Source organism: Lontra canadensis, unplaced genomic scaffold, assembly GCF_010015895.1.
Source record: "Lontra canadensis isolate GAN:19392208 unplaced genomic scaffold, GSC_riverotter_1.0 scaffold12, whole genome shotgun sequence".
In the NCBI taxonomy this organism is placed as follows: Eukaryota; Metazoa; Chordata; class Mammalia; order Carnivora; family Mustelidae; genus Lontra; species Lontra canadensis.
Genome location: NW_022631006.1, coordinates 27,526,395 through 27,538,315, shown reverse-complemented (window position 1 = coordinate 27,538,315; position 11,921 = coordinate 27,526,395). Strand labels below are relative to the sequence as shown.

The 11,921-nt window shown below is 35.3% G+C and overlaps 1 protein-coding gene across 1 annotated transcript; it reads left to right on the top strand.

Moving 5' to 3' along the window:
• The first annotated feature begins 9,231 nt into the window (after window positions 1-9,231).
• On the top strand, window positions 9,232-10,167 carry LOC116867438 (olfactory receptor 4F21-like). Its single transcript, XM_032857073.1, has one exon. It carries the CDS (start codon window positions 9,232-9,234, stop codon window positions 10,165-10,167), a length of 936 nt encoding a protein of 311 aa, XP_032712964.1.
• Window positions 10,168-11,921: the final 1,754 nt, after the last annotated feature.

The following is an 11,921-nucleotide window of genomic DNA, read 5'->3' as shown; positions in this document are numbered from 1 at the left end:
AGTATTCATCCTTTCTGATGGAGGCATAATACTCCATAGTGTATATGGACCACATCTTCCTTATCCATTTGTCTGTTGAAGGGCATCTTGGTTCTTTCCACAGTTTGGCGACCGTGGCCATTGCTGCTATAAACATTGGGGTACAGATGGACCTTCTTTTCTTTACATCTGTATCTTTGGGGTAAATACCCAGGAGTGAAATTGCAGGGTTATAGGGAAGCTCTATTTTTAATTTCTTGAGGAATCTCCACACTGTTCTCCAAAGTGGCTGCACCAACTTGCATTCCCACCAACAGTGTTAGAGGGTTCCCTTTTCTCCACATCCTCTCCAACACACGTTGTTTCCTGTCTTGCTACTTATTTGTGGAGCATAACAAATAACATGGAGGACATGGGGAGATGGAGAGGAGAAGGGAGTTGAAGGAAATTGGAAGGGGAGGAGAACCATGAGAGACTATGGACACTGAAAAACAACCTGAGGGTTTTGAAGGGGTGGGGGGTGGGAGTTTGGCGGAACCAGGTGGTGGGTATTGGGGAGGACATGTATTGCATGGAGCACTGGGTGTGGTGCAAAAACAATGAATACTGTTACACTGAAAAGAAATTTAAAAAAAAAGTTGAACATAAAAAAATATTGTCGCATTTGATAAAGAGCAATTATTTTATATGAAGCTTCATACTAAACAATCTAAAAAGACAATTTTAAAATTAATTGTAATTGAAAGAATAGAGATAGAATGTAATAAACAGGTGTTTTGAAGTGTATGCAAATTATGGAGCTACTGTCAGTTTCATGTTTTATATCTACATATTGCAAAAAATGTCAGAAGAAACATTAAGATATTGTATACATTTGTATCTAACATTAAATCAGATTTACAGCAAAAAAAAAAAAAAAGAAAGAAATGGGCAGAAGACATGAAGAGACATTTCTCCAAAGAAGATATCCAAATGGCCAATAAATGATTAAAAAAATGCTCAACATTTCTTGGCACCAAGTAAATACTAATAAAAACCACAATGAGATACCACCTCACACCAGTCAGAATGGCTAAAATTAACAAGTCAGGAAGTGATAGATATTGGTGAGGATGCGGAGAAAGGGGAAACCTCTTACACTTTTGGTGGAAATGTAAGCTGGTGCAGACTCTCTGGAAAACAGTATGGAGGTTCCTCAAAAAGTTGAAAATGGAGCTAACCTATGAACCAGCAATCGCACTACTAAGTATTTACCTCAAAGATACAAATGTAATGATATGAGTGGGCATGTGCAACCCAATGTACACAGAAGCAAGGTCCACAATAGCCAAACTATGGAAAGAGCCCAGATGTCCATCAACAGATGAATGCATAAAGAAGACATGGTATATATACACAATGGAATACTCCTCAGCCATAAAAAAAAAAGAAAGAAAGAAAGAAAGAAAAGAAAACAAAGAAAAAAGAAAAAGAAATCTTGCCATTTGCGACAATGTGAATACAACTAGAGAGTATTATGCTAAGTGAAATAACTCAATCAGAGAAAGATAATTATCAGATAATATCACTATGTGGAATTTAAGAAACAAAAAAGATGATCATAGGGGAAGAGAGGAACACATAAAACAAGATGAAATCAGAGGGGGAGACGAACCATAAGAGACTCTTAATCATAGGAAACAGGGTTGCTGGGGGGGAGGGAGATGGAGAGATGGGGTAACTGAGTGATGGCCATTGAGGAGGGCGTGTGATGTAATGCGCACTGGGTACTATAAAAGATTGATGAATGACTGACCTCTACCTCTCAAAATAATAATATATTATATTTTAATTAATTGAATTTATACAGAAAATGTTTTAAAAAAGAATGTGTAGTGGTATTTAGTCTTTTACATGATATTGATGCCAAAAAGATATAATTAGTGATTCACAATAATGTTCAACAATTCTATAGTTTATAAAATATCTGTGATGTATAATGTCTCTAATCTCAAATTTGTAAAAATACTGTCGTGAAATGTAAAAAAAAAAAAAAACTATCCAAAAATACTGTCAAAACCACATAATTAGGGGCACCTGGGTGGCTCAGTGGGTTAAAGCCTCTGCTTTCGGCTCAGGTCATGATCCCAGCGTCCTGGGATCGAGCCCCGCGTCGGGCTCTCTGCTCAGCAGGGAGACTGCTTCCTCCTCTTTCTCTGCCTGCTTCTCTGCCTACTTGTGATCTCTGTCTGTCAAATAAATAAATAAAATCTTAAAAAAAACCCACATAATTACTATTCAACACACAGATTCTTTAATTTCTCTATGACTCTATTCTGCGTCTCCTGTAACTTGACCCTTGGGGAAAAAGCTAATGTCATAAAACTCCTAACATCTATAGACAGCCAATAATGGAATAAATGTAAGTTATTAATACCCAGTCCTATAATTGGTTTCATTCCTAACAGTAACAACTATTTATAACCTTATGTCTCAATTAATAAAGATGAATCTAGAAGGGAGTGAATGTCTCTGTGTTTCTCAATCCCTTGAAGCTGCTGAGGGTGAAAACCATAGCTTGTGCAGGTAGGTGAAAACCCCATCTTTAATTCTCCAGCATTGGGTTTCATAATTAACTCCTTTTTTACATTCCCCACAGTTTACTTCTCTCCTAGTCACCCTCTTCCTTTGTTAACTCACTTTATTTGAATAAATTTCATTCACACTGTTTTATATCCTTCTAGTCTTATTCTAAGAGTTAAAATTGCATGACAGATGAACATAACATATTCTTCAAAGCTCTAGTATCTTTTTGAAAATAGTATGTGAAGTATATTGGGTCTCTCATCTTCCTTTTCTCTGAATATTAGGATCATAAAAATAAGATGCAATGTCTATGCCTTTGCTCTTCTATTCCTACTGAAATAACATGAAAAAGGCATGCTAGCTTTCTGTCTGCCAGATTTACTCAATCACTGTTAAAACTCTGGTCTCTTTCCTGAAAATCATCAAAATTATCACAATATATAACACTTATTTAGCATTTTGTGTATGTCCAAGCACTATCTGATGTTTTCTTGTTTCAACTCATTTAGTCCTCAAAACAACTACAGGAAATAGAGACTGTTAGTATCTGCCTTTAACAGATGCCGAAACAGACGTATCTGGCAGTTGAGTAATTCATATGGAATACACAGCAGGTAAATGGGGGACCTGGGGATGCATTTTGGTCCCCATGTCTGTGCTCTTAAACACTGTTTTACTATGTATTGAAATGGTTTCTATATAAATGTTTCCATCTCCTCAATTTATTTTGACACATTTGTTTTCAAATTTAGGAAAATGAATATTACCTCTAAAAATACAGCAAATCAAGTTGGGGGTAAAGAAACAAGCGTAAGATTAGTTAAAATCCCACCACCTGTATGACAACAGATGGTAGTTACACTTGTGGTGAACATAACATAGCATATAATGATACTGAATCACACCTGAAACTAATGTAACATTGTGTGTCAGCTATATTCAAATTAAAAAAGTTTTTAACCACACCACCTATAGATATTTGGGACAAATTCTAAAACTCTATTCATTTAAATGTCATTTGCACTCCCCTCCACCAGTAAAAATATTTTTTTACTGTAGTTTTCTGGACTTAACTGATATCTTTCCATGCTCATTAATGTAGACCTAATGGCTTTTTAAAAATAGAATATATACACATAATCAGTCTTTTATCATTAAACATTTCATATTATAAGAAATGTTAAAGTAAAGTAACATATGTTTTTTGTATTTATCTATTTTCTTTCAATTAATTTCAAGGCATAGCATTACTGAATTACAGTTAAAATATTTTTTATGACTCAACTGCCTTCTGGAATGACTGTACTACTTCACATTTCCTTTCATCTGAGAAGCACTGCTTCTCCAATTCTAAAACATCAATAGGCTTATTCAGTCTGTTGAGGAGAAAATACAAAAATGGCATCTGCTTTCTGAATTTGAGGTAAATGCTACAATCTCAAGTTTTAGAAAGTAAATCATAATTCAATGTATTAACCTTTACAACTTTATTTTTACATTTAAGGCTTCTAATAATCTACAATATACATTGCTGTAAGATATATAGTAAGATACTTAAAAGTTTGTTTCCAGTGTTGAGCTACATGTTTAATAACCATTGAATACTCTGAATTTAGATATATTCTAAATTCTAAAGCCCTCCATTATCCTATTTGTTTTGCCTTCTTTATCATATACTAAGTTCCCTAATTTGTATCATATTCATAACTACATTTTGTCCTATTTACCTGTCAATTTCAGTCAAATCAATCATTATTTAATTAGCATGGGTTTATGATATATCCCAATATCTTTTATAGAAAGTATTCTCTTTTCTCCCCTTGGTACCCACTTGATTTCTTTTTCAAAATATTCCTGGGCTTTGAAATGGACATTTAGGTATCTTTGTAAAGCTCCAAAACATTTCTGCTGGGCTTTTAATGGACACTGCAGTTATTGCTCAAGATAGTTCATTCAGAATGGATTTTTTTTTAGTTGTAAAAACATCTTCTATTTGCACGGATTCATTTCCTATTTTAATCTACATTTCAAATGTTTCAGGAAAGTTTGTTTTTTCAATAGAGTGCATATATTACACATTTGTTTCACTTACAAATGAGAGCTTTTCAATCAAATTTTAATAAGTCATTTACTATTTATTATTTATTATATTTATTAAAATAATCTTGCTAGATTTATTTTTCATTTAATTGTAAGTTTTTGACATGGAAAATTATATGAGTTGGGAATGATTATAGTTTCGATACTGTTCTTTCAAGAATATTATTTGATTTAATCTTTCTGCTATAGTAAATCATTGAAACATAGTGCTGCAGGCTTCCTTCTTTATGTTCTTGGTTTTAATACTTCTTATTTTTTAATTTAATTTTATTTTTTTCAATGTTCCAAGATTCGTTGTTTATGCACCATCTATAACCAGACATTGACTATTGGTTTAACAATTTATTAAAATCATCACTTACTTTATTTTATTTTTTCAGTGTTCCAAGATTGTTTATGCACCACACCCAGTGCTCCTTGCAATACATGCCCTCCTTAATAACCATCACCAAGCTCACCTAACCCCCTACCCCTATCCTCTCCAAAACCCTCAGTATGTTTCTCAGAGTCCACAGTCTCTCATCGTTCATCTCCCCCTCCAACTTCCCCCAATTCGCTTTTCCTTTCCTTTTCCTAATATCCTCCATGGTATTCCTTATGGTCCAAAAGTAAGTGAAACCATATGATAATTGACTCTCTCTGCTTGACTTATTTCACTCAGCATAATCTCCTCTAGTCCCATCCATGTTGATAGAAAAGTTGGGTATTCATCCTTTCTGATAGAGGCATAATACTCCATAGTGTATATGGACCACATCTTCCTTATCCATTTGTCCGTTGAAGGTCATCTTGGTTCTTTCCACAGTTTGGCGACTGTGGCCATTGCTGCTATAAACATTGGGGTACAGATGGCCCTTCTTTTCACTACATCTGTATCTTTGGGGTAAATACCCAGTAGTGAAATTTATCTATTCATCTATTGAAGGGCATCTTAGCTCTTTCCACAGTTTGGCAATTGTGGCCATTGCTGCTATGAATGTTGGGGTAATATGGTCCTTTTCACTACATCTGTATCGTTGGGATAAATATCCAGTAGTGCAATTGCAGGGTCATAGGGTAGTTCTATTTTTAATTCCTTTGGAATCTCCACACTGTTTTCCAAAGTGGCTGCACCAACTTGCATTCCCACCAACAGTGTTAGAGGGTTCCCCTTTCTCCACATCCTCTCCAACACTTGTTCACTGTCTTGGTGATTTTGGCCATTCTAACTGATGTAAGGTGATATCTCAATGTGGTTTTAATTTGAATCTCCCTGATGGCTAATGCTGATGAACAATTTTTCATGTGTCTGTTAGCCATAAAATCATCATATTAAAATATTTCTTAATCCTATTTTACTAAGAGGTTTTTGTTTGTTTGTTCTTTTTTTTTAAATCACGGATCAATTTTGAAATTTACCCAGTGACTACTTAGTACATTCATTCCTTAAAGTTTTTATGGAAATATCCTCTCAAGTCAAATATTGCTCATCTCTTCTCATGGCCTTATGTGATATGCTGTGGGATCAAAACTTTTCTCTTAACAGACCCACCAAAGGTTTCAAGTAGGAAAGCCATGTGGTGTTATTTGATCTTTAGATAGACAGATATGGAAACAGACTGTACAATGGACTGGACATGATGAAGAATGGAATGGGGAGATCATTTAGGAGCCTCTTCAACAATTAATATGGGAAAATATGTAGACCAGAAGTAAAAGACAAAATGACAATAAAAATGAGGAAGGAACTGAAGTGAAAAATAGTTGAAAGTAAAAATTGTGCAACTGAAGCTGGAAGTACAAGGACAGAGTGTGACCCAGGTATCTACACTGGGCACTGGGGAGAATGGTAATGACATTTATTAAAGCATTGCTGTCAATTAAAGTATCATAAATTCAGTTTGACACTAACTTGAAGATGGAGGTGGAACTTCCATCTGAATATGCCACATACTGGTTCGGATATATTACTCTGGAGTAAGAGATAAAGCTACAGATTCAGAATTCAACATGTAGGTACTAGTTATAATGAATAACCTGATACTAAATAAAACTTTTACCCTATGGGCAATGAGAATCCATACAAGGGTTTTAAAAAGACACAGGTGGAAAATCCTTACAAGGGCTTTAAAAAAGATACATATGTAATGTAAGATTTGCATTTTTAAATCCTTTCTGTCATCAGACCAAGATAAACAGGCATATAAGACTTTGCTGAGTATGGTTAGGAGAGGTATTTCCAGCATAATTAAAAAAAAAAAAGAGCAATTACTTATCATAGACTCTGAGTTACACCATAAATTAAGGTTGAGCAAAGGGAAATGATTACTGTGTTAGTGAAAGGTATAGAGAAGTCAGAAAGGCAGAAGAATAGTTAGGAAAGGGCTATCATAAAAATGGTCTGATTGCATTCAACCAATTAACAGAAAATCTGGCTTATAGTTGATCAAAGAAGTTCTAGTTTATTTTTCTCACATTAGAAGAACAAATCTGAAGGGACACTATGGCAGATTTTAAATGATTCAACATGTTTTTGGTTTCTGGGTCCTCTCTAAATTTTTATTGTATTATTTGTATTATATGGGCTTTACAACTTTGTTGTTGATGTAACTTTAAGATATCATTGGAATTAAATGAAAAAAAAAATACCATGAAAAGAACCTTCTCTACATGGAATTTTGTCTTTTCTTTTGGAAGGAAAGCTTTCCAAACAACATTGGTTTATATCACATTGAACATTTCTTGGTCACATAGCCTACCTTAGATGAAATCATGGGCAGGGAAAATGGAATTATAGGAAATGGTTTAGAAAAATCACATATCATGCTCTCAATTTAGGATAGATCTACTGTCTTCTCAAATCTAGAGATTTCAGCCAATCACTTAAACAAATGCTATCTATTGGCAAGAAGTGGGAAGAGGATTGGCCTTATGAAAGCCAAGGAGCCAAGGACGGAGGGAGTTACAGAACTAAGGACATGAAAAACAGTATCAAATCCTGCAGAGATATCAAGGAAAATGATAATTGAAAACTGATTATTGTATGATGTATTTGGAAGCCAGAGTCTCTTTCTAAGAAAAAGGAATTTTGGAAACATTGTTTTGGCTTACTGGCAACCAAAAAATGAGGGCTGCGAATGAGGATTTAGGGAGAAAAGAAAATTAGGAGACACAAGATTCAGATATTTGATCTTTTTAGAAAGAACTTAACTATGTAGAAGAACCTGGGTGGCTCAGTGGGTTAAGTGTCCTAAGATTGAGCCTCACACTGGGCTCTCTGCTCAGCAGAGAATCAACTTGCCCCTCTCATTTTGCCCCTCCCCCACACTCATGCATCTCTCTCTCTCTCTCAAATAAATAAATAAATAAAATCTTTTTGATCAATCAACTAAAACAAATAAATGAAATCTTTTTTTTTAAGATTTTATTTATTTATTTGACAGACAGAAATCACAAGTAGGCAGAGAGGCAGGCACAGAGAGAAGGGGAGGCAGGATCTCTGCCGAGAAAAGAGCCTGATGTGGGGCTCGATCCCAGGACCCTGGGATCATGACCTGAGCCGAAGGCAGAGGCTTTAACCCACTGAGTCACCCAGACACCCCAATAAATCAAATTTTTAAAAAAAGAACTTAACTTTATGAATAGGTAAAAGGAAGCAAAAAGTAGAAGAAAGTTTAACCGACGGATCCTTAGGAAAGATCCAGCATATACTGGAAGGTGCCAGGCTTGAAGAGCACAATGGCATGGTTATAAACATGGATTACAGTGTCCTAGAGCTCTGGATAAAAGTTGCAGCTCTAATACTTGATCCCTTTAAGACTCCGTTTCTTCGTTAGCAAAATGAATGTAAAAAAAGCATTTCTTATGGAATTTTTATGGAATTCTGTGGATTTAAGTGAGATAATGTGGTTCATACAAAGTTTTGCATAAATGCTATTTATTAATTTTATAATTGTTTAATTAACACTTTTATGTTCAAGTATTCAGCCTTTGTATCCAATAGTTTAATTGAATATAGAGGCAGATACCATGATAATAGTTATGAATCAAAATTATGAATAACCACATCTCAGCATGTGACTTTCATGGTAAATTATACAAAATTAAAAAAATAAAACACACATACAAGGTGAAACAAGGTGAAAGGCACTAAACTATTTTGGCCTAAAGATCTCTATGTGACCACTGAAATAAATCCAGCTAAGGAGAATTAGAAAATACGTGTGAGACTATTACTGTGAAATTGACAGTAATAGCTGAGATTATTCAGGTGAGAGAACACCTAGGTAAGTGATCAGGGGTATGTCTAAAAATCCTTGAGAGGCAAAATAAAAAGATCTGAAAATGGAAATGAAGGGAAGCAACACTATTTATCTCCATCTAAAATATTAATAATTTTCTTCTGTTTTTATGTAATCATTCTCTTAACCACCACAACATTTCTATATCCTTTTTTTCTTATCTTATTTAATTATTTCTAGTTCAGGATATGTACACCAAAGAACAACTAGCAAGAAATAGGAAATTTACATTTATACCACTGATTGTATCTTTTTAATCATTTTCTATCCTCAGGTGATTTGAAAATCAGCTCTCCTGCCCAAGTCAATGGATAGACTAAATAATTCTGTGGTTTCTGAGTTTGTGTTGCTGGGACTCTCTAGTTCTTGGGAAACTAAAGTTTTTCTCATGTTGATTTTTTCCTTGATTTATTTAGGGATCATCCTGGGAAATCTCTTCATTTTCTTTTTGGTAATTTTTGATTCTCACCTACATTCTCCTATGTACTTCCTGCTGGCCAACCTCTCTTTCATTGATGTGGGGGTTGCCTCTACCACAGTCCCAAAGATGATTAGGGACCTTTTAAGTGAATACAAGATTATTTCTTTCCAAAGCTGCATGACACAGGTATGCTTTATCCACATTTTGGGAGGAGTGGAGATGGTGTTACTCATAGCCATGGCATTTGACAGGTACACAGCAATCTGTAAGCCTCTTCACTACCTGAACATCATGAATCCTAAAATATGTGTTTCATTTGTAATCGCTGGCTGGGTAACTGGGGTGATCCATGCTATGTCTCAGTTTGCTTTCATTATAAACTTGCCCTTTTGTGGTCCTAATGAAGTAGACAGCTTTTACTGTGACTTTCCCAGGATCATAAAACTTGCATGCACAGATGGAGACAGGTTTGAGTTTATTATTGCTGCCAACAGTGGCTTCATGAGCATGGGCACCTTCTTCTTGCTAATTCTTTCCTACATCTTCATTTTGGTCACTGTCTGGAAACGTTCTTCAGGAGACTTATCGAAAGCATTTGTCACTCTGTCAGCTCACATCACTGTGGTGGTTCTTTTTTTCACTCCATGCATGTTTCTCTATGTCTGGCCTTTCCCCACATCATCAGTTGATAAATACCTGTTCATTGCTGATTTTGCTATCACTCCCATTTTAAATCCCATCATATATACATTAAGAAATAAAGACATAAAGGTAGCTATAAAAAGACTGAGCAAACAGGGACATTATGTCAGACTTTGCTAACTGGCTCTATCTTTGGAGATCTAAAACTATATATCCATCTGCTCTTTGGACTTCTCTATTCAGGCATCTGACATTTAAAATAGAACTGGATGTATTATCTACCTCACTGAACAAAATTCTACTACTACTTCTGTAGAGCATTCATTCATTACCTTGGCTACCATGGGAGATGTGACTCTACCATGTAAGGGTATTATTTTCTTTTTTCAGCAGACAGCAGTAATACCTACTAAATAATATTTTATAATTGAAATTGTGATCACTTTGACAGTAAGTAAGAATAAACGAAAATCTCTTCTGCTTCCCATAAGTACAACCCAACTTGGGAAATGTCAGGACCTATCACATTGAATGGTTATATATGTAGGAGTAGTAGCTCTACTTAGTTACTTAGGTTGGTTTCTCCCAGCTGGTCCAAAGACAACACTGTATTGATTTAGTTTGTTTGGAAACTCATTTTTGGATGCATCAGTAAGGGAACTGGGAAATGGTCTTGTGAAAGGAAAGATGCTCATGTTGGTAACATAACTGGAGTGCAAGCAAACTGTAGTCCTCCGGGAGACTGTATAGATTCTGTGATTTAGAATTAGCCCAACTGAAAGGAAAGGTATTTGAAGTGTTTCTTCATTTGTAGAGGGTTCACTGATCCTTAGCATGCCCAGCCTTACCCACAGCAAATATTTTGTATCTCTGTCAAGAAACCAGACACAAGCAATGAAATCAACTTTGAGGTGCTGACAGTAAAGACTTATCTCCAGTAAAAGTAAACTTAAAAGCAGCCTCCCAATATTGCTTTGTAACTTAAAGAAGTGCTACTTAAACATTTTACTCCAGTAGGCCCCAAACTGGTAATTGAGCACAGAGAATTCTGTAATTCTGCTTTCCACAAGTCCCATAAAACCAGCAGTTCAAAGTAGGCCATTCACCTGGGAGCATGGTTCTGCAAGTCATGACCAACCTACAGGACCACGTCCTACAGCTGGCCATCAAAGGCTACCCACAAAAGCCTTCCGACTTCCTCAAAAAAACAGGAAGGGAAATCTTGGTTCCAATTTAAGAACTGTAGACATAGATGAAAATAAAGTTAGATTTTTCTCACACCTTCAAAAAATTCAAATGAACTGAAATTCAAAACAACTCTAGAATTGTTATAATTAAATTGACTTTGGCTTTTTCAGTCTGAATTTCAGAAAAGACACACTAATAAATGATGTCTCAATTTAGGGAAACTTCCTAAAATGTCCCAAGAGACATAGCATGGATAATCTGCCTATAAGCCTTTTTCTACCCACAACACAGAGTTCCGATATTTCCCACTCAAGAGCACATCCATTTCTGAGGATATCACTATCTGATAAAACTTTCCCAAACAAAATGTATTGTTTTATTGCATTCTGACTGTATTTAGGCCCTGAATAGATTTTGGACTCAGCTTTATATCCATGAAGAAAACTCGGATCATGTATAATGATGTCTCCAAATGTGATACATCTTATACTCTATAATAAACTTATAACTTCTCTCTTCTCTTCCTCCCTCATATTTAAACCAAATTTCAAAACCAACTTTCCATATATAGCAAACTGGATATTTCTGGAAGTTTTTTAAATTTTTTTTTTCATTTTATTTACTTATTTATTTGCTGAGCAGGAAGACTGATGCAGGGCTCCAACCCAGGACACTGGGATCATGACCTGAGCTGAAGGCAGAAGCTTAACCGACTGAGCCACACAGGTGTCCCTGTTTCTGGAAGT